This window comes from Hydra vulgaris, chromosome 06 (genome assembly GCF_038396675.1).
Source record: "Hydra vulgaris chromosome 06, alternate assembly HydraT2T_AEP".
Taxonomy (NCBI): Eukaryota; Metazoa; Cnidaria; class Hydrozoa; order Anthoathecata; family Hydridae; genus Hydra; species Hydra vulgaris.
This window is the reverse complement of record NC_088925.1, coordinates 36,845,046-36,870,041: the sequence shown is the minus strand read 5'-3', so window position 1 is coordinate 36,870,041 and position 24,996 is coordinate 36,845,046. Positions and strand designations below refer to the sequence as shown.

Sequence of the window (24,996 nt, the reverse complement as noted above, 5' to 3'; positions counted from 1 at the left end):
TGTTTTTTCTTTTTATATTGCCCTAACCATTATTAATTACCATTTTTTTATTTACTTATTTTATTTTATCATAAAATAAGTAAATAAAAAAATGGCTCCATTGGTCACTTTTTGCAATCATTGTGTTGCATAAACAGTAAAAGAACAGCAACAAAAAACTAAATTTTGATAAAATAAACAAAAGATTATTATATTATGTATAAAATATTTTCAAGAAATAAATAATAGAGAAATATAATCTTTTTCAAATAACAAATTTAGATTTCATTAGTAATTTTTATTGTTTAAAAAATCTGTCAAATATGCTTATGACGCAATTTAATTTTTAATGATATAAAAATCTTAAATTCATGTAAATAATATTCCATAGTTACATGTAAATAAAGTTCCATAGTTATATAAAAATAAAAGTAAGCAAAATTGATTAAACTTACACTATAATTATAGTTATAAAACATAATGCACATCTAACAAAAATGACAATTTTTTTTTACATTTCTAATTGCTTTTATTTAATAATGTTCGGGTTTTGCTAAAATTAAAATTTATAATTTTTAATTTGAGTGTATTAGTTTGGGTGCCCATACCGGTCAAATGGTATAGGATTACATCTTGGTACAGTACTGACTGTCCTAATATATTTTGGACAATACAAATATATATATATATATATTTGTATTGTCCAAAAAATACAAATATATATATTTATATATTTGTGGATCTCTCTCTCTCTCTCTCTCTCTCTCTCTCTCTCTCTCTCTCTCTCTCTCTTTATATATATATATATATACAACACTCGAAATTAGGAAAAATGACGTCGGCAATAAATTGCTGACTTTAAATATTTTAAGGTCAGCAGTTAGGTCGGCAATGCCGAATGCCGACCCTAATTCCGAGAATTGTATATATATATATATATATATATATATATATATATATATATAATATATATATATATATATATATATATATATACATATATATATATATATATATGTATTAGGGTGGCTCTTAAAACACCATTTTTGAAAAAAAACCTGTTTCTACCCCTTTATTTTGTTCTTTATAATACTAAAGCACTAGGTTTAAAATTTTTTTGAACAAAAAATTATTTTAGGGGTAGCTCAAGACCCTTAAAAATTTGACTGGTCCCTAAAATTTTGAAAATAAAAGTTCTTCTAAAGTATGTTAACCTGGTACTCAAAAGAAGCGAAATTATATAAAAACTTAAAAAGCAGTAATCACTTTACAAAAAAAGCATGTTTAAAAAAACTATTTTTTTAAAACTTGAAAATAATGACTTTTTTTTAATTTCAGCTTAAAAACAATAGTTTTTAATTTTTTTAATGTAATTAAAGTTAATTACATTAAAAAAATTAAAAAAAAAAGGTCATTACATTCTGACATTTAAAAAAGTTGATACAATTTTTTAGATACAATTAAGTTTCAATAAAAATTTTCTATTTTTGCTGGAGTATTCATAGGTATATTTTTTTGTTTTATTTTTCAGAAATTTTTTTATATTTTATAAATGTTTAATTATAATTATTCAACTTGTTTCAATTTTGAGCAATTTTTGTCAGTTTTCATTTTTAAATTGCTTCTCTTCTTTGTTTAATGTTGTTGAGAGAAAACTAGAACAAAAAACAATTGTTTGCAGTTTTGATGAATGAATTAATAAATTTATTTATTGAAACTTTGATCTATTTTAATTGCGTAAATAGCTTTTAAATACAGTTTTAAAAGGTTTAAACGATTAGTTACATATATTGTCTTCTTTTATTTTTATTTTCATTTTTAAATTATAAATGTAAAAAAAATGCTAAACAGTATTTAATTTTTAACAAAACATTTTTGACGATTTCCAAGATCCTCTTGTAACTTTTTAACTTGCTAAAACAACTTTTTAACGACAGTCAATTAAAAAAAACTATACATTTTACTTAGGAATGCCAGAATTTTACGGCTTTTACGAAGGAAAACGCTAAAAAAAAATTATTACAGGTTTGTAAAATCCGTAAAATTGTAATTTTTGTAAAATATAGACGTTTGACAACCCTAATTATATGTAAAGATTTCGCATATTTCAGATTTAAAATACTTAGTATTTTAAAACTAAAAATTTGAAAATAGTTAAAAAAATTTTTTAACTTTCTTGCATAGGTAATCGTATTATTGTTCATCATATTTTATATTACAATTTTTATCATAAGATAAATTCAAATAGTAAAAAACTTATTTAAATCGATAGCTTTTAAATGAAACTTAAATTAAAGTTTCCGAAATTTTAATAACCTTTTATTGAAAAATTGGTTGGCTCGCTAATTTCCGTCAAATATAATGCTACTTTTATTTAAATACTCGGTGTAGTTAAGGCAATTTACAAATTATTCGAATTTATTTATTTGAAATTGGCATGATTTTATAGGCGTATTATGTCCAAACAAAAGCTTTAGATGTTTAATTTTTTTTTGCTTCAGGTTTTTTTAATATATGAAGAATTTTTCTCTTTTTTATATAATTTTCTAATCCTTTTTACTACCCCTAATTGTGAATACAAAGAAGACGCTATAGTATTTTAATATTGCCTTAACAACACTGAGTAAGTAACAAAGACATTTAAGGGGAAGATCGATTTTTTTCAATTTACAAATATACATTAAATATCTACGTAAATTTTGAATTTGTAAATTAAAAAAAAATTAATTATTGTAATTATTGTAAACATTGGTTAATAATATTATAATATTATTTAATTATCTTCTTTTTTGTTTTACGCAAATATAACATATACGTTTCATTGCAAGTTTTATTTTTGATTTTTTTGTTCTTGTTATTTTCGGTTAACTTTACCAGTTAACTTATTTTACCAAAATTATTAATAAATCTTTTAATATAAAAACGTTATTTAACTTATTTTATATTATATTTATTAATATGCAAATTTTATTTGTAACTTTCCTAACTTAAGATTTCTTAACTTCCTAACTTAAAAAAAGAACTTCCTAACTTAAAAAAAGCAAGAATGTAAATAAAGAGTTTTTGAATAACAAGAATAAATTAATAAAGTATTTTATTAAACGTATTGAACAATTTTAACTGGAGAATAACTGACGTCAATTAAAAATTAAAAACATTTTTTTTTTTAACTTTTGAATGAATGATCTTGCTTGTTAATGTCGACACTTTTTTTCACATTAAAAAATCTTGTCGGGCGTACTAATTGCGTTTTTTACTAGTCTAGCGCAACAATTTAAATCTGAGACTGATTAAATTTTTTTTTTTACCTTGATCTTAAAAACCTTTGGGAATTTTAAACCAATTAGGAAACCGCATTATACTCAACGCCATCAGGCTGGCTAACACCCTGTATATATATATATATATATATATATATATATATATATATATATATATATATATATATATATATATATATATATATATATATATATATATATAGATCTATAGTTTGTTGTCTTTGGGAAGAGCGGAAGGAAAAAAGTGATTCTTACGCCAACACATACGTCACTTTTAATTACTTTTGACTTTCGTCCAATATTTGCGTGTTGGACGAAAGTAAAAACCATTAATTTAATTACAAATAAATCGTTTTTAAAAAAAACCACAAAAACGCAAATTTAATTGACCAGAATGTTTTAAAAACATTCTGAATGTTTTTAACAATATAAACAATATTTTTATTTTTTTTAATAAAATGTTTTTATTTTTAATTTTTTTAATAAAATGTTTTTATTTTTATTTATTTTTTTACTGTAAATCATGCACGGAGTGTTGCTAAATCGACTATCTTATAGCCTGACTCGCAAGGGAGTGCTGCTACATTGACTGACAAATAGCCTGACTCGCAAGGGAGTGCTGTTACATTGACTGACAAATAGCCTGACTCGCAAGGGAGTGCTGCTACATCTACTATCTTTTAGCCTGACCCGCAAGGGAGTGTTGCTACATCGACTGGTTGGGGCAGGCAGTCTATCAATTAATAAAAAATAATAATTCCGGTCTTGCATTTTAATTTTTACTTTTTGTCAACAAAATATGGAAAAAACTTTTGGACAACATCTACGGGTTGTATATACACACATATATATATGTATATTAGGGTGGAGCGATTTTCATAACAAAAAAAAAAGAGTTTAAAAACCAATATTACTGAGTCACGAATCAATGTCTATTAATTATAGTATAAAAGTAAAAAAATATTTTTTGATTTTGATGAGATCTTGAGGGTCCTCTTTGGAATTTAAATTCTTGACAGGTCCTAATATTTTTGAATTTTTTTTTTTCTAAACCATATCAACCTTGGACTCAAAAAAAGCAGAAAAAAAATGCTTGTTTCATAAATAATAATTTTATTAAAATAATTTTTTAAAGAAAAAAATTCTTGCAAAAATATACCTTAAAACCCCTGTTTTGTTGAGGACGGGGTTTTTTAATGAACTCTACTTTTTTAATTTTAATTTTTTAATAAAAACAAGGATTTTTTTCAAAATCAGCATATTATTTTGCTTCTTTTAAGTATCAAGTTGATATAGTTTAGAAAAAAAAAATTTTAACAATATTAGGACCCATCAAAAATTTAGAATCCAAAGAGGAACCTCAAGAACTCATCTAAACTAAAAAAAAAAATGAGTAAGGTTCTTTTTTCACCAAAAAATATTGATTTGCTGCTCAGGCAAATCAAATTTCAAAAATTTTCAAAATCGCTCCACCCTAATGTATATATATACGTATATATATATATATATATATATATATATATATATATATATATATATATATATATATATATATATATATATATATATATCAGGCCTTGTTAAGAAGCACTACGCAGCTCGCATTTTGCTTGCGAAAAGGCGATTTGCCTACGCGTTCAGCAGTTTTGCGCTACGCAAAAACTTATATCTTTTAGAATATTTAAATTATCTTTTGATCACCACCGTTAGCGTGACGTTTATTCAGAAGAAATAAAAGCGCAATTGTAAAATAATAGATTTTTTTTGTTAAAGAAACAGTTTGTTTCATAATTTTTTTTTTGTTATTTAAAATTAGTTAAAAAAAAAGAAGTGTTTTAAGTTTTATCTTAAGGAATTAAATATATAAATTCCTTTTAAATATAAAAATTATTTTTAGTCATAATTAGTTTAAAAAATGCACGATTTATTTTGATGTAAATATTTTATTAATAAGATATTTTGTTTATTGTTAATTCAATAATGTAAAGTTTTAATGATGTTCATTTAATTTATGAAAATAAATTATGATCACGAATATGTTATCGGTAACTGATAAATAACAAAAAAAAACTTTATTGTTTAAAAACATTATTAAAAAGAGTTCACAAATTAAATAAGAAAAAATGTATTAACAGTTAATAAAATAACCGAAAACCAAATATAAAATCATAAGAAAATAAACAAATATTTTACGTTTCATGAAAAAAATATTTTTTTCAAAATAAAATTTAGTTCATATTTGAAAAAAATAATAAAAATGAGTTTTTTAATAAGAACTTAGATTTTATTTGTAACTTTTGTTATAGTGAGAAAAAAAAAACTGTATGATTTTTAACGCATTAATAAAATAACTTTAATTACAATGCGGTACTTGAAAAGACGCTAGTGACGCAATATAACTTCTAACGATGCAAAATATATTTGCTGAGTTGAGTTACTTAGAAATGCATTACGCGTTTTCGCTACGCAGCGAAATCTCGTAACAAGGCCTGATATATATATATATATATATATATATATATATATATATATATATATATATATATATATATATATATATATATATATACGTATATATATATACATTAGGGTGGAGCAATTTTGAAAATTTTTGAAATTTGATTTGCCTGAGCAGCAAATCAATATCTTTTGGTGAAAAAAGAACCTTACTCTTCCTGATGATCCAGCAATGGTGAAACTTCAAGTTGAACATAAAAGTTAGATAAGTGTTTTTTACTAATTAATTATATATGTATATATATATATATATATATATATATATATATATATATATATATATATATATATATATATATATATATATATATATATATTTATATATATATATATGTATATATATATATGCATATATATAAATATGTATATAAATATAAATGTATATATATTTATATATGTATATATATATATATGTATATATACATATATATATCAGGGCTTGTGATGAAGAAAATCGATAAGCGTGTTATATCGCGCTGGTAAAATTAGAATATGTTTTCATCAAGCGTGATTATGTGCGCTCGAAATAACGTCGGCGAGCGCGATCATGAAAATTGCTGAAGGCGATGCTTATAAAAAGCTTTTTATTTTTTTATATCTTTTTTTATTTGTTACATAATTCTTTTGTCAAAAAATGTTTGAATTAGTATCACACTCTTAAAACTACTTCAACGAAATAGATTTTTATACTTCCAAACTTCTTGTATATTGTCAGATCGCGATTTTATTTTTAACTGCTTATGTTATAAAAAAATAATATCAAACAAAAACGCAACTTCTTATTGATTTAGTATTGAAGAACAATTTAGTGACTTAGTTTTGATTCATTGTTTTGATATATGTATTTTAAAATGTTACGCTGTAAACTTAATTAACGGTTAATGGTTTTTATATTTCTTGATATTTTTTATTCAAATTAATTATTTAATTATTTTCTAAAATTTCTTTTTTAAATTACGTTTTTTTTATCTTAAAAAAACAAAACAAGAATAATTTGAAATAATAATAAATTAGAATAATAACTTTCCATTTAATAAATGTTGGCGTCATTACTTTGTTTCCTTTTCGAATGCGATTGCGAACATTCTAAACAACAGAATCGTTTCAAATTTGAGTTAAAATAAATAATAGTTAATAAAAAAACCTATACTATAAACAAAAACTAATTTTAAAAATTACTCTATTATTAATGTTTATTTTTATTATAAACGATGTGTGGAATATTACAAACAATAAATCAAATAAATTTTACTTGATATTTTCACAAGATTAAAAATACTCTGCAGTTTCAATTTTCTTATAGTGGTTTTCTAATTTTCTATTCTTATTTTATTTGCGCATTTTTGTATTCCCATTTTGTTTCCACGTTCACATTCCATTATTGAAATTAGTGACTATTAATGACTTCAAACTGCTCATTCATTATATTAGTGCAAAAGTAATTGACGTAGTGCTTTTTATATTTTATATTAGTGCTTTGATAATAAAATATCTTGAATAAAAAATCTTTTTTATTAAAGATATTTTATTTATGAAAATAAAAAAATAATCCCGAGCTATTGGACAAGCATTATTTTATACGCTCGTTTTAAGCTGAACGAGCGTTGTTTATCGCGCCTAGAATGTTTGAAAATACCGTTTACAGGCGCGTTTTATGAGCGGAGCGCGCTCGCTTCATCACAAGCCCTGATATATATATTTATATTTATATATATATGTACATATATATATATATATATATATATATATATATATATATATATATATATATATATATATATATATATATATATATATACAACCCTCGGAATTAAGAACAATGAGGTCGGCAATAATTTGCCAACCTCAATCTTTTAAAGGTCAGCATCAGGTCGGCAAAAGAAGTTTGATACAAAGGTCCTACCATAAAACATAGAAACGAGGTCGGCAATTTTTTGCCGACCTCAAATATTTTAAGGTCGGCAGTTAGGTTGGCATTGCCGAATGCTGACCCTAATTCCAAGGATTATATATATATATATATATATATATATATATATATATATATATATATATATATATATATATATATATATATATATATATATATATATATATATATATATATATATATATATATATACAGTAGAGATCAAAAAATTGCAAAAAAGGCATGTCATAAAAAATAACTCAAATATTTATCTTGGCATACTATGTACTGATGTTTTACAAAGTTCTCGAGTGATTTCATTAGTCCACACTTCTTTAAGAATTTTTTGAAGATATTCTTCAGATTTTGGCTGATGTGCTGCAACTTTCTGGCTGATGTGCTGCAGCTTCATTATATTCCAGCAGTTCTCGATAACATTAAGATCGGATGAACTTGTGGGCCAATTAGATAATAATTCAATTTTATTATCAGTAAACCACTTCTTACCTGTTTTAGCTGTATGACAAGGTGCTTAATCTTGCTGGAAAATGCTGGTTTTAGTAATTTCCATGTGCAGTTTCACTTTGTCTTTCAATACACTTAGATACTTTTGTGCATTGACTTTTTCATCTTTTTTAAAGATGTGCAACCCGCATTGGCCTTGCGCTGTGATTGCTCTCCATATCATGACTGGAGGAGGATGTTTTACTGTTTTTATGGTATACTTTGGATTCAGGCGTTCTCCCACAGGTCTTCTAACATAATTATAGCCGGTGCTTCTAATTTGTTGAAATGTACTTTTGTTTGTAAACATTACACGTTTCCACGATTCTGGTGTCTTGTCTTTTAAACTCTTACAAAATTTAATCCTAGCTTGTGATTGAGATGGAGTTAATAAAGCTTTTTTAGCTAGTCTTCTTGCAACTAGACCAAAGTCATAACACAACCTTCTTCTAATTGTTCTCGAGCTAATAATAAGTCCCCTTTCCATAGCAAGTTGTGATAACCTTGCAGATGTTGTGTGGGGCTCACTATTAGCAACATTCTTCAAAAAACGGTCTTCTCGAGATGTACTCACACGTTTTCTACCTTCTAATTTTTGTGATTTGAATAGTATTGCATGCATAAAGCATTTTGCACGGCTATACTACTTTGAGAATATATCCGAAAATAGTGCATTTATTTTACCTTTAACAAAGTTATTAATATCACGCTTTTTACCCATAATATCACAACTATGGCAACCTGACAGTGTAAAATAAATCAAAGTATCTTCAAAAATCAATATAATAAAAAAATTAATAATATCCAAGGTAATAACTGCTGTATATATATATATATATATATATATATATATATATATATATATATATATATATATATATACATATATATGCGGTAGTGGTGTAGTGGTAAGAGCGCTCGCTTTTTAAGCGAGAGGTTCAGAGTTCGACTCCCACCACGTCCCTGAAAGTACCGCGCTCAACTTAGTTTCTCCGCGCAGCGGCCTTGCTCGGCAAGGTTCGTGTTTCAGAGTTAAAGAATTGAGAGAGGGTTGCACCACGAATAATAACTAAAAATAAAAAAACACAAAAAAATGAGTAGCCTCCTCGACTGTAGTGGCCTCCTTAGGGCCTTGGGGAGGTGAATAATCTGAAAAAAAAAATATATATATATATATATATATACATATATATATATATATATATATATATATATATATATATATATATATATATATATATATATATATATATATATATATATATATATATATATATACATACAGGGTGGGGCAAAAGTCCTGCTACCATTTTGATTGCCCATAACTTTGTTCAAAGAAAAGATAAGTAAGTTTGGTTTTCATAAAAAGTTTATTTAGTCTTTACATTTTTTTTCGTTATGATTGGAAAATTATATTGATTAAATGGTAACCGTTATTTGCTATGCAACTCTTGGCTCTTTTTAAGGCATTTTTCATGACATTCTGTAACATTTCAGGGTGAATTTCTTCAATTTCATGACGAATATTGTCTTTAAGATGTTGAATCGTTTGGGGCTTATTCACATAAACTTTTGATTTTAAAAAACCCCATAAGAAAAAGTCTGGCGCTGTTATATCCGGAGATCGAGCTGGCCATGCTAAATCGCCATTTCGCGAAATTAGTCTTTGTGGAAAAACATCATTCACTAATTGAATTGTTGAATGGGCTGTGTGGGCTGTGGCCCTATCTTGCTAAAACCACATATCCTCTTGTCCTAGCTCTTCCATTTCAGGTACAAGAAAATTTCGAATCATGTCTTGGTACCGTTCAGCAGTAACAGTCACTTGAACACCTTATTCATTTTCAAAAAATAGGGACCAATGATGTTTCCAGCATGAATACCATGCCATACAGTTGTTTTTTGTGGATGCAATGATGTATCATGAATTAATTGAGGGTTCGTTGTTCCCCAAAACCAACTTTTCTGTTTATTGACATGGTTATCAAGAAGAAAATGGGCTTCATCGCTCATTATCAATTTAGACGAAAATCTTCAATTTCACCAGACAGCCTTAGGATTGCATTACTGTATTGAACTCGTTGATCAAGATCTCTTGGTAGCAAATTATGGACTAATTGAATTTTGTACGGGAACATTTTCAAATCAGTTTTCAAAATTCACCTTAAACTGCGTGCAGAAATGTGTAACGGGGAACCACGTCTCCGAATTGATGTTTCTGGAGACTCTGCGACACTATTGCGCACCAGAGCCACATTTTCAGCGTTACAAGGCCTCCGTTGTCTTCCAGAACAAGGTCTATCTGCTGCCGTACCGTACTGTCAAAAATTGGCATGTAATAGATAAAGTGTGGTTTTGTGGAGCACTGGCTGATTAAGATATTTTTTACACCAATTCCGCTGACTGGCAATAATGAAACAATCACTTTCATTAAATATTGTCACTATTTCTGCTCGTTCTTGTGGCATATATTTATCCATTATAAAACTGGAGTGTCTACACAACACAATGCTTCAAACGAAACTTATCTAAATGTCACATAACCAAGATGGCGCGCAATCAAAATGGTAGCGGGACTTTTGCCCCACCCTATATATATATATGTATATATATATATATGTATATATATATATATATATATATATATATATATATATATATATATATATATTTATATATATATATATATATATATATATTTATATATATATATTTATATATGTATATATATGTATATATATATATTTATATATGTATATGTATATGTGTATGTATATATATATATATATGTATATATATATGTATATATATATTTATATATGTATATGTATATGATTATATATATATATATATATATATATATATATATATATATATATATATATATATATATATATATATATATATATATATATATATATATATATATATCTGTGTGTGTGTGTGTGAATATATCTAGCTGACTAGCCTTCAGTTTGTGTAATATCCTAACACCAAGCAAGGAGATTTTTCCCATTTCAGCTGGGTTATGCTCTCTATATATTCAAATCACGGTAACATTTCAAAGCTTACAGAACTTTTTAGGAATTTTTTAAAGAAGAATAGAAAAATTACTTTTAAGCCAACCTAATAGAATCTAGTGCATTGCATGATAGTTGCATTCTATACATGTCTGTACTTACTCCAAAATTTTATTTTTTAAAACACATATAAAGAATATAGTGTTTTTAAGAAGACAAGGAGCTTGATAATTCTTATAAAACACTCTACTATTATTACCCGTGTTTGAACTGTTTTTCAGGTGAATGTATGTTAAGTAACAAACTAAAGTGTTTATGAAAAGCCTTATCTTCTCACAGAAAATTTAAGAAAAATACTTTACAGAAAAGTTTATAAAAGCTTTTTATAACTAAGTAATTATAAATAAAGCTTCATTATAGATTTTTTTGTTTTATTGTTTTCAAATTTGTTATTTTCTAAAATCTTTTAGTTAAATTTTTATTTTCAATTACTGCATGAAAGTTTCTTTTAAGGGGATCAATTTATCAGATATTGGAATGCAAGATATATTGTTTCTATTGAAAAGATTAGTTTGTGGAGAGATTATTGATTTTGAAGCTGGCCAGAAACTCATGGAATGTTTTTTAAATTTATTTTTGAGTATTGTAAGTTTACTTGGATTTTATATTTTTAAAAATATTTTTATAAAATCATTATAAATATCAGTGAAGTAATATTATTATATTAGGTCACAATGTTACCACATTACAAGTTTATAGCAGTAAACTAAGAATTACCACCATACCTTTCTTACAGTAAGCACATATAAAATTAGTGTGTTCTGAAAAGACCCCATAATGGCAATAGAAATAATCAAGTATTTTATAAAATGTTTATAAGATCTTTTTTCAAATAAACCCTAGTTGACTAACAAAAGGACCTAGCTATTCTTTGATTATGTTCATTAGTTTAAATATAATTAAAAATAACTGGTTTACTTAAAAAAACTGGTTGATTTTAAAATAGTAAATGACACAGCTAAGGCTTTTCAACAAATCCCCTGCTAAAAAACAATATTAGCTGCAGTTACCAAGATACATTCTAGAGATTGTAGGATGATAATTACTTTTAACTGCTTTGTCTAAAACTACATGAACCTTAGTGAATGTTTCTCAACATTCAATAAATTTCATGTAGTTTTTTTTACCATGGGTTTCATATCTTTTACGAAAACTTAAAGAAATATTCCAAAAATATGTTAATATGTGGACATAAGCAGCTCAGGTTGAGCATCATTGATGCTTGAAAAATTTTTAACTAAAAATATTTGCTGTTTAGTGTTTAATTTGTGTAAATATTTATTAGTTTTTCAAATTTTAATATCAATATTTATTTCTTTTAAAGTTTTTTGTTAGATTAATATTGTTATTTTGTTTAATATAAATAAGGATTTGATAAAAATAAAAAAGTGAAGAATCAAAGATGGTTTAAAGAAGTTAGAGCTATGATAACTTAAAAGATTTTAGTGATTATGCCGAAGAAAAATGTGTAGTTTGCCACGTCTCAATAGAATTCTCTTCAATACTAAAGAAAAATGTGGTTTGCCATAGCTTCACAATTTCAGACAAGATGTACCAAAAATTTGCACAGGTTAATTTGCAGTTTAGCTTTTTTTGATGAGTTTAAACATGGACACCTAAACTTCTGAAATGGATATTTAAATCTGATTCTGTTATTTAAATAAAAAACACATCAATGTTCGTTATTTTGGATCAAGTTTCTTGGGTCATATAAAACATAAATACTTATTGACTCATTTTAGGGATTTTCAAAAATTTAGAAATAACAAAGCTATACCAAATGTCAATAGATAGTCCAAATGTCAATTTAAATTTTTTAAATGAATTTAGTACCATCTTTACTGAAACTATTTTACATTTTCTTATTAACATTGGAACTTGCAGTTTGCATATTGCCTATGGCAATTTAAAAGGCTTGCTGTCACAGAATGGAATCTAATAAAAGTTTTGAATACTGCTTATTATATTTTACATAATAGTTTTGTATTTTACATAATAGTTTTGTAAGGGAAAAGACTATAACTCTGTTACTGGTTCTCCATTCAAAATATAAATCACAAGTAACAAGTTATTGGCAAGTCCAGTAAGACAGATGACATCCATTGTGAACAATCTGACTAGTTGATTGAATCTAAGGTATTGACAAGAGAACAATATATGATTTAAAATGTTTCAAAATGGTATTTTTTTTTAGATAGGTTGAAAACAGTTAATCGAAGCACCAGACAGACTATCCTAAAATAATGAAGAATCTTTCTTTGACTATTAATTTTTTCGCTAATGAAAAGCTTAACACAGGATTTGCTGTTGCTGAAGAACTGATGTAGTGAAAAAAAATAATTTGATAACATTGGCTCAAAGCAAAGGGTTCTTTAATATTGCCAAGAGGTTTGTTGTTTCAATGATGAAAAACTTTTGTGACAAATCTCTATTAAATTGTTCATTTATAAGAGCATCCAGTATCTTTGACCCTTAGATGTCTTGATTGTGTTGACCAAAAAAAAATTGTTTGATTGCTTGAAAATGTTACTGATGAAGTATCTTGTCAGTTTAAGGATTTTATCATCACAGCAATGTGACTTTATATTATCTTTGTGTCATCTTCGTGTTATTTTAAAGATTATATGGATGGTGAAGTCAAAGCTATAAAGCAATAATCTTTTAATTTTACTTAACCCAAGGTACTGTCTTGATAATCATTGCCAACAATTGCATCAGATTTTTTTTTCGCCGTTAGATTAATTTTATCATTTAGTCACGGCCAGACTGTTGAGTGTGGTCTTAGAAAAGTTGTTTATCTTTTCTGTTAAAACAAATATAACTCCTTTAAGTATTATCTCCCAGCAAACAGTAAAGGACCATCTAATTGCCAATGGTTTAATATTGCACACAGTTCATATTGTAGCACCATTGGTCAAAGCTTTTTGATCAGCACATCTAAAATATAAGATTGAGTTAGATAACACTAAAAAGAGAAAAAAAATTAGGAATAAAGAGCATTAGGTATCACAGTTGAAATCTTAAAGTCAAGATTGCAAAAAAACGCTGTTTTAATAATGGAAAATGAGGTTACTGAGTGTATGAAACTTGCAGAGAAAAATTGTTGTTAAGAAGATGAGTTTTGTTGAGAAAAGATGCGTTAAGAATAAATTAAAAAGAAAAAGTATTGAAACTTAAGAGGCTGAATTAATTGAAAAACAAATTAAAGAACTTGAAAAAAAAAAAAAGAAACAAATTTTATCAAGTTGATTTTTTATTAACAAATGGTTTGAAACTGATTCTAAGGTATTGACAATCTTTTATTTTAGCCTATCTTACTGTTTTTTTTTTTTTTTTTTAAACATATTCGTATCCAACAAGGCTGTAAGCAGCCACTAATTAAAGTTGGAAGTTACTGAAAGAGAAAAGATGAAGATTGTAGAGCAAGATAACGATTGACGGGTGACTTAAAAGATTGCAAATTATATGAATCAGGAAAGCAAGATGAAGGAAGCGAATTCCAAAGAACTGATGTTCAAGGAAAAAAACTAGACGAATAAGCGTTTTTGGAGCACTTAGGAACAGTCACAGAAAAAGGATGAGACTTAATTGAATGATGAGTAACACGAGAATGAATTTTAGTAGATGGCACAAAAGACGCTAGCTCTTTAGAGCAGTGCCCATTATAGTATTTGTAGAAAAGAGAAAGCGAAGCAACATTATGATGATGTGATAATGGTTGGAGGTTGGCTGCAAGAGCAGGTCCAACTATGTTTACAATGCGCTTTTGCACCCTGTCTAAAAGAGAAAGGGCATCATAAGAAGATCCGCCCCAGATATGGCAACAATATTCCATACAAGGCCGGATTTGAGATTTATAGAGATAGAGAATAGAATCCGAAGTAAGAAAGTGACGCGCTCGATAAAGAGATGCAACCTTAGCAGATGCTAATTTTGCAACTGATTTGATATATGCTTTCCAAGAAAGATTGGAAGTAAGAGTTAATCCTAGGAGATGAAGAGTAGGTGACACATCGAGTACATCACCGTTCATAAATATAGGAAGATCTAAATTATTGCAATAACGATTGGCTGAAAAAAATTGAGTTTTATCTGAATTAAATTTCACCAGCCATTGTGAGCCTCATGCTGTAGCAGAAGTGAGATCCTTTTCAAGCTCAAATGCCCCCTCCAAGCAATCAGAGGGTGTTGGTTTCTTATCACGACAAGAATAAATAATAGTATCATTAGCAAACAATGCCACCTTAGATGTGAGAATATCTGAAAGATCGTTAATGTAAATTAAAAAGAGTATAGGGCCAAGGATAGAACCTTGAGGAACACCTGAAGTTACAGAATTAGAAGAAGAGTGCTGTCCATCGAGGACAACTTTTATGCTACGATTGGAAAGGAAGAATTCAATGATCTTAAAGATGTTGCCGGATACACCATAAGAAGAAAGCTTATGGAGAAGACCAGCATGTCAAACTTTATCAAAAGCTTTTGAAATGTCAAGAGCGATGGCCTTAACCTCTCCACCTTCATCTAATGCATAATAAAACCTGTCAGTTATTACTGTTAGCAAATCAGCTGTAGAATGAGAAGATCGAAATCCATATTGATGGTCAGAAAGTAAGTTATTAGATTCAAGATGAGAAATTAAGTGTTTATTAATTAAAGATTCAAAAACCTTGCTTAAGATAGGAAGAAGACTTATGGGACGGTAGTTAGACGAATCAGATCGCTCTCCAGAATTTTTGAAGATAGGGATAATAGATGCCGCTTTCCAGCAGGCTGGAAAACAAGACTCTGATAAGCACTTGTTGAATAGTTTTGAGAGTATAGACGACAGCTCGGAGAACACTTCTAGACAATAACAGGTATGTTGTCTGGGTCAAAAGCTGTAGAAGAGTCTAGGCAGGAAATCACTTTAGATACAGATGCTGGAGTGATATGAATGTCAAGCAATGGATCAACCTGTTTGTTGGCATTATCAGGTAGAACGCAACTAGTGGAATCAAAAGATGATATTGATGAAAAGTTTTTAGCAAACAATTTAGCTTTGTCTTTAGGTGAGGTGACAAAGTCTGAATCATACAAGAGAGGTGGAATTAAAGATTTGCCCTTATTATTGATATTATTAAAGATTCTCCAGAAGTTACGAGAGCCTAATTTTTGAGAGGAAATACGAGATTTCATGACCTGAAAATAGCGGGTTTTGGCGTTAGACAAAACCTTTTTACAATTGTTTCTAGCAGTAATAAACAGACGTCTGTTTTCTGGAGAATTGTTTTGCTGATAAATATGGAAGTAACGGTTTCGATTGGCAATCGCAGCAGCACAGTGTGAGGAAAACCATGGAGGAGAGTGAGGCTTGACCTGGAATCATCGAGAGGGAATAAAAGATTCCATTCCAGCCTGAATCGACGAAGTTATGTAAGAAGCACATTTGTCGACAGGAAGACGAAAGATTTCTACCCAAGGGCCATCACGAAGAAAATCATGGAAAGAATCCCAGTCAGCTTAACTGTAGTTGTAAGAGGTTTGATAATAGGGGGATTCAGGTGATGAAGAAGAATGAGATATTAGTTTTAGAGATATCAAACTGTGATCAGAAGAACCTAAGGGTGAATGTGGAGAAACTGAGCACTGACTAGGATCAGAAACAAGACATAAGTTGAGTAGAGAAGGTAGATGATTCGGGTTGTCAGGAAAGCGAGTTGGAAAGTTGACTATTTGAGTTAGGGATTGAGAAAGGCAAAAGTTGTGGGCTTTAATGCCTGCAGAGTCACTGACACTAGAGCCAAGCCATTCAGAGTGGTGAGCATTAAAGTCACCGACAACAACTATATTAGCTGATGGATAAAGAGAGAGGGCTTGATCAATATGATCAGAAATAACATCAAAAAGATTGCAGTCTTGAGATGAAGGAGAGCGATATAGAACAAAGAGAAAGGCAATAGAGTGAAGTGGTGCTAAACGAAAGCACATGAAAGAATAGTCTGTGGATTCAAACCTAGTTTCACGACAAATGGGTGAATTCTTATGAATGTAAATGCCGAGGCCAAGCATGTGACTATTAGAGTCTTTATGAATTAGAGGAAGATAACCATTAACACTAAGATCACAAGATGAGACAGCCGAACTCAAATTAGTCTCACAAAGAGCAAGTAGGTCTGGTGAACTTTGCAAGAGATAAGACTCAACAGAAGAAAAGTTACTTCGAAGACCACAAATATTAGTGAATGATAGGTTTAGAGAACTTGGTGATGATGATAATTTTTTTGTGTTTTATAGTTTTTGGTACTTTATTCATTTTTAAATTAGATTGAAGAATTTGACTCAAAGCATAGATAGTACTCAGAAGACTGTTTAATAGCCCAAGCAATTGTCTCATTACTACTAATAAACCCTAAGCCGTAACAAAGGGCTCCAAATGTGGCCTCCGCAATCCATACCAAAAGTACAATCAGGGACATCATCCATGCGCAACATGGCACTGTTAATACTTTGATATTTTTCAGCTGTTGATGGAATCAGCCTCTCTGAGAGCTACCACAGAGTTTGGGAAACCTGACTACCAGCCGGCCTCAGAACCATAAAACTGAGTTTTAGAGCTACACCCTCATTAGGAGATAATAGAATGAGTTGCCTAGTCATAAAAACAGAGACACAAGCAAAACCCATGCATTGAGTCAAGAAGATCCAGCATTCAACATCCTAAACTGGAAACAATGTATTAAAAAAAAATCTGCGCCAGCCTAATAGATGAAGGGGTGTGAGGCTGGTTAACAGATAGAATCTGTTTACCCCTTAAGTCTTTGCCTAGGAGGCCTTCTACAAGACAGTAGCTGGGTGCATTTAACATCTGCCCAAGATGAGTATTTTTATCGAGACATCATCTCTAGCCTTTACTCAACCAAGAGCCCCAAGACAGGGGGTGTTTTAAATCAGAGTTGGCATCTCCTAGCCTTTGCCTAAAAAAGCGTATCCTACAAGGCAGCAGGACATGAAGCAGATTGTACTGGGTTACATGTTACCAGTAGCAGGATAACCTGATCTGACTTAAGGGTGATAACCTGATCTGACTGTTATTGGTATCTTAAGTTATTTTTCCTTCTTTAAAGTTTTCTAATGTTGTGATAATCTTATTGAGAAACTTTGCAATTTATTAGTCTTAACCATAAAGACAAATGCTTTGTATGGAACGTGTCTTCCATAAGAGTTTTTTAATTTAATAGGTAGATAAAATTGGTAAATAGTTCTAAGCCTATAAATAGTTCTTTACTTTAAGTAGTTTAGTAGTTTGTTAATTGTAATGAATATTTTCTGCTCTAGTTTTCAAATCATGTGGTTTGTGCAAGAACATTATTGCAAATGAACTAATAGCAAACTAAAAGCCTTAACAAGACTAAATTTAAACAAATTAGTTTCAATAAATTATGTCATTCGTCTGATAAAGTTAAACAATTTGTTTAGAGTATTGATTTATAAAATTAAAATAATCAAATACAGAAAATAATAAATAAAAATGTTTTGGTACAAAATGAGTCTGTAAAAAGCAAGATTTCATTTAGAAAATAGGAGATGGATAAGTATTTGTGTCCATAAAGACAAAAATGTCAATCTTTTGAGAAGAATAGTTCATTGATTCATCCTATCAAAGTTTTTATAGATCCTGGATTCAGTCTAAAGTTTTCATCTGTCTGGAATGCAAGACAAACTTATATTAAAATAGAAAGTTAAAACTATCAGTAAAACTGTGAAGACTTCCTGGATAAATAGTTGTTATTAAGTTAAAAAGTTGCAAAAAGTTAAACAAGAAGATGGCAACTGTTATTGCGCTATTTGCTGTCTAGGGCAGTGTACTAAAATAAATTAGTCACTTAATCTTTATGAAATCTCCTGCAAAGAATCTGAGAAGATTGCATTTGAAAAAAGAAATTAATTTTGCTCAAAATGCTGTCAAATTGTTGGTCTGGGTATTTGTCATCCTTGCAACAACAAAAAAAAAACTGTTAAAAATTCTTAATTACTACAAAGAATCAAAATATTGCTGACAGAATTGTTTCTTGTATTCTAAAAGAAATTACTGTAAGTATATCTCTACCGATATAAGTTGTTTTCTAAAATAAGGGGTCATGGTGGAAAGTTGCTATTGTGGTGGACCAATGGATTATAAGGAGTTTAAAGGATCACTAGCAGATAAATTTGGAAATATTACTTATCCATGTCTATTAGATGCAAAATTGAGTAAGAAAATTATCAACATAATTCCACCACTTAAATAACATATTTATGAACATCATGTTAGTAAAATTATTGATCTCCTCTTCACTGATAAAAATCTAAACCAATTTCTTGAAAAAAAAAACGGTTATCAGACATGGCTATAATGGTGGTTTTGATGGACTTAATTGTGCCAAATATTTAAGATCTTTAGACGATATAACACTTCATTTTACAATTAAATCTCTGGAATATATTGAAACCCTGAGAAGTTTTAAAGGAGGTACTTGGTTGCTTTTTAAATTGTTTTTAACACTTCTTAAAATGTTTTTAAATCAATAAGTATAGGTAGGGGACTATTAACCTGCAGGTAGGGGACCTACCAGTCTACCTTATGACCATACTACCAGTCAACATAAAATTAAGAGTCACAGATATGTAATGCTAATATTTTCAAGTATATAATACTAATATTTCAAGCTAATATTTGGTTTACTTTTGTTTGATTTAGTTGTTGAATGCTGTTTTGGGATGAAACTTGATATATCCTACAAAAAGAAAATAGATAAGTTTGTGGAGTCCATCCTTCACTTTAAAGTTTATGTCTATGATTTATTCACAATAAAAATTTCATTTGAATGGAAGTTTCACATAATCAGGTTTTATCTGAAGGAATATCTTGAGCAATTCATAAAAACTTAAACAAGACACTGAAAAGGTTTGTTGTCTGAGAAAAACGTATTTCACGGTCTAAGAGCTATAGTTGTTGAATACAGTTCAACGAGATTGTAAAATGATTTTTCAAGAATTTTGATTAAAAAATTACCATATTTTTTTTGTAACAAATCATTATAATTAAAATTCTGTTTGTGCCATATGTTTGTCTGAATTTGTTATCAGAGGTTTATTCATGTTTTTTCGTCAGTAGAGATGGAAAATAATTTTGCATTCTAAATAGATTTTCGCCAAGAAGATAATTGCAACTCTTGTTGCGCTAGTGATTTAAATGAAATGATGATATTTTGCAAAAAATCACGGCAGTTTTTTTTTTGTTTTTTTGTTTTTTTGTTATTCACCTCCTCAAGGCCGAGAAGGCCACTACAGATGAGGAGGCTACTTAATAGTGGTTTATAACCCTCTCCCAGCTCTATAACTCCGAAACACGAACCTTGACGAACAAGGCCGCTTCGCGGAGAAACAAGTTGAGCGCGGTACTACCAGGGACATGGTGGGGATCGAACTTGGAACCTCTCGCTTATGAAGCGAGCGCTTTACCACTACACCACTACTGCAGTTGCAGACAGGGTTAGGAATACCCTTAGAAAAATTCTCACTGCATCCCCCTGATTGAGGGAAATTAATTTTAAAAAAAGCTATTTATTTTAATTAAATCATAAATTGTAATTATGTTTCAAATTTATATTTTGGTACTTAAAAGATACTGCCACTATATGCTATAAAGTTTAGGACCTCCTCATTTTTTGAAGGTTTTAAATGTTTAGTAAAAAGATCAAAAAATTATAAAAAGTTTTTAATTCGTTTTCATCTGTTTCTATTTCATGTCAACCTGCTAGAAAGAGTGGTTAAAAAAAGTGAAAATAACTTTAACTGAAAACCTCTAAAAAAAAGCAGTAAATGTAAAGTTTTTAAATAAAAAGCAAATAGTGTCAAATCAGAATAATCATTATGGCATTTCCAACTATAACAAGGAATTATTAATTCAAATAAGGCTGCAAGCAACCATTATTAATTCAAATAAGGATGCAAGCAACCATTATTTAAAGTTGGGGAATGCAAAGAAGAGAGTTAAAAAGCATAAAAGAAATTAACACTCAAATTTAAAACTCACAAAATTAAATTATAAAAGCTGACAATTTAATTGAGTCATGGAAACAATAAAACAGGAGAATTCCATAGCACCAATGCATGAGAAATTCCAAAGCACCAATGTATGAGAAATTCCAAAGCACCAATGTATGAGAAATTCCAAAGCACCAATGTATGAGAAATTTCAAAGTACCAATGTATAAAAAATTCCAAAACACCAATATATGAGAAATTCCAAAGCACCAATGTATAAGAAATTCCAAAGCACCAATGTATGAGAAATTCCAAAGCACCAATGTATGAGAAATTCCAAAGCACCAATGTATGAGAAATTCCAATGTATGAGAAAAATATGAATTAAAGTTTAGAGTTGCAGTTAAAGGAGTCAAAGTGATCTCTAAAGTCTTTTACAAACTGCATCAAATGTCTTTTTTCCAGCAGAGAGGAAAACAAGATTAAGTTTTTGTTAGAATAGTTGAGAGAGTATAGAAAAGAGTACTGGAGAAAATTTTTGTAAAACAAGTGTTGTCTGAATTACGAGCTGTTGAGGAGTTTATGAGAACATACTTTTGGCAGTGGAAACAAGACTGATTTGGATGCCCTACGGTGAATTAAATCTGTCTCATTGGAATGACAGCAAGAGTGAGAACCATATACAAAGGGATTGAGAACGACAATAATTTTGAGCTTTAGTGCCAGCTGGGTCAGTAAGCATTAAGTGTGATGAGCATGAAAGTTGCATAAATTCACAATATTGGATGATGGATAATGTGAAGGGGTTTGGTCAATTTGATTAGAAACAACAGAAAAGTGTGCAGAAAACAATAAAGAACTAAGAGAAAGGCAATTAATTGAAATAATGCTAAACAAAATCATATGGAAGAATACTAAAAGTATTCAAATCTGAACCATTTGACTATTTAAGGACAAATAGCTGAATTGATATGTAAATATAAGTCCTGGACAAGTATATAATTAAAGATGAAACAGCTGATTTAAATTAGTTTTACAAAAAGCAAGTATGGTGACTTTGTTTACCTCCTAGGCATTTTGGGGTAGCTAAGTGGATAGTTTTTCTAAAGGTTTTTCCATATCTCAACACTCATCAATAGTACAACTGTCACTCAGTATTTGTTTCAAAGTGACAGTTTAAGAATTTTTAGCAATTTTTCGGCATGTTGCTTTTTACTAAGGTTATTAACAATACCTGTAACATCCTTATCAATTATTGGTCTGTCTTCTTTACTAATTTTCAATGAATATGGCCCAAGTTTTTAGATAAGATTCAAAGCAATCAGCCCATACAAAACGATTGTTTCTAAAATATTTATTAACTTGTATTGTCTGCTCCATAATGTCCATCAATCCATGTAGTTTGGAATGATCAAATACATTAGGCAGATGAACTTTATGCTAATGCATTAGGCAAATGAACTAAAATTCATATGTAATGACATCAAGATTATCTTGAGTTTTCAATTATTTTTTTTTAGTTGCCAGCAATCCTTGCTTACCTTCCAAGAGGTTACAAAGTCTTTTTGCGGTAGCTCTTAGTGGAGTGAAGTTACTTTAATTAATTGATTTTCCAAGTCAAAGTTAAAAAACCTTTAAAAAAATGAAATGTTACATTTTATATTTTAAGTCATTTGAATTTTAACAAAAGTATCTTTTAAAAATATCAAAAATTTTCTTTTTATAATATGTTATCATATAACATAAATTGCATGAAATATATGCATAAATTTTTTTTTTGAATTTTTTTCTTATTAAAATTATAATTATACATTTTTGATAATATAGTTATTATCAAAAATGTTACATATTTCCAAAAATTTAACTATATATTTTAAAATATATGGAAATAACAATATATTTCAAAACGTGAAATGGAATCTGGTGCCTATAAAGATATATTCAGCGTTTGGAGTGCATTTATTATTTGCATGAATACATTGTTATATAAAACATTTGTTTAAAAATGAAAAAAGGATTAAATTTTATGCTAAATCAAAAAATAAATTACATCAAATTTTATCTATTTTTTAGTGTTTTTAATAAAAATATTAAACAGAAATAACTTTTAAGGACATCCTAAATGTCAAAAACACCTTTATATATAAAACCTTCTCTTGTACTTTTTTTAATCTTAAAATATTTATAAAGCATATTTGTAATACATTTTTAATTAAAAATTTGAGTTTTAACATTGATTATTTCTTTTGAATTTTTTGATTTTATTTATTTTAAATAGTCCTGTTTTTTTAATTTTTTACATAATATATAATTTTTTTCATTTTTTGTGTTTTTGTACTTTTAGCATTCTATGTTTGTTTTTTCATTTACATGTTTACTTTAGGAATTAAATCTCTTTACAGTTTTAAAGTTATTAAAAGAGGAATGCAAATAAGGAAAAATAAGCACATATTTAAACTGTGTTATTTTTTTTTTTTTTAGAACTTATCAGATCATATTGAGTTGCTCAGATCAATTGTCGAGATGCTCAAAATGAAGTAAATAAAATTATTGCTGCTTTATTGTAATTATATTGTTATATACATATATATATATATATATATATATATATATATATATATATATATATATATATATATATATATATATATATATATATATATATATTTATTGTAATTATATTGTTATATACATATATATATATATATATATATATACATATATATATATATATATATATATATATATATATATATATATATATATATATATATATATATATATATAAATATATAAATATATATATATATATATTTATTGTAATTATATTGTTATATACATATATATATATATATATATATATATATATAATATATATATATATATATATATATATATATATATATATATATATATATATATATATATATATATATATATATATATATATATATATATATATATATATATATAAGCCTGCAGTCCTTATATATATATATATTTTTTGAAAAATTAAAATTATTATGTTTTGATAAAAAAAATTTTATTCTGAAATTTTATTTTGTTGATTCTTCATGTCAGGTATAGTAAAAATTTTAATTGTAATAATAAATGTTTTTTTAGCGATAAAAAGACAGAAAAACAACTTGCAAAAAAACAAAAAAAACAAACCTAATGTTTTTTTTTAAATAATTTTTTACATTTAATTTTTATTTAATAATTTAGTAGTTAATTAAATAATAAAAAACAATATTCAAATGTTAAAATATAATCAATTGTTCTAATAAAACAACAATATATAAAAAACTGTTATACATCGTATTAGTTGTTTTATAAAAACGAATGATCTTAATTATTTTATTTAAAAAGTTCATTCATTTCTCTTCTCCTTTGTGAATGAAAATGTCATCATATAAAAAAATTTCTACAATCGCTCAGAGTTGTTAACAAGGCCAAAATTAGCAAGGCCAAGACCAAGGTCAAGACCACATGTTATAAGGCCAAGACCAAGGCCAAAAGTTACAAGGCCAAGGATAAGGCCAAAGCCAAAAACAAGAGTTTCAAGACCAAGGCTTACACAAACATTTTCAAGACCAAAGACTTATATTTTTGTCTTAGGTTAAAGCCAATTATTAACAAAACTGTAGGTAGCAAGTGCTTTAACAATAAAACCACATGTTGTGAAATTAGACTAAGGTTATGCGCAGAATTCAGAAGT

The 24,996-nt window shown here is 27.8% G+C and overlaps 1 protein-coding gene across 4 annotated transcripts in view; it reads left to right on the top strand.

The window, feature by feature from the left end:
• LOC100211832 (neurobeachin-like protein 1) overlaps nt 1–24,996 on the top strand; it is a 129,555-nt gene that overhangs the window by 2,770 nt on the left and 101,789 nt on the right. For 2 of the 4 annotated variants that reach the window (XM_065800023.1, XM_065800024.1), the window contains exons 2-4: nt 1,434–1,484; nt 11,724–11,855; nt 23,760–23,815. In XM_065800023.1, the coding sequence (XP_065656095.1) occupies nt 11,748–11,855; nt 23,760–23,815 (164 nt within the window). In that variant the 5' untranslated portion in view covers nt 1,434–1,484; nt 11,724–11,747. The remainder of the gene's footprint in view (nt 1–1,433; nt 1,485–11,723; nt 11,856–23,759; nt 23,816–24,996) is intronic. The other 2 variants (XM_065800022.1, XM_065800025.1) reach the window with 1 other exon arrangement.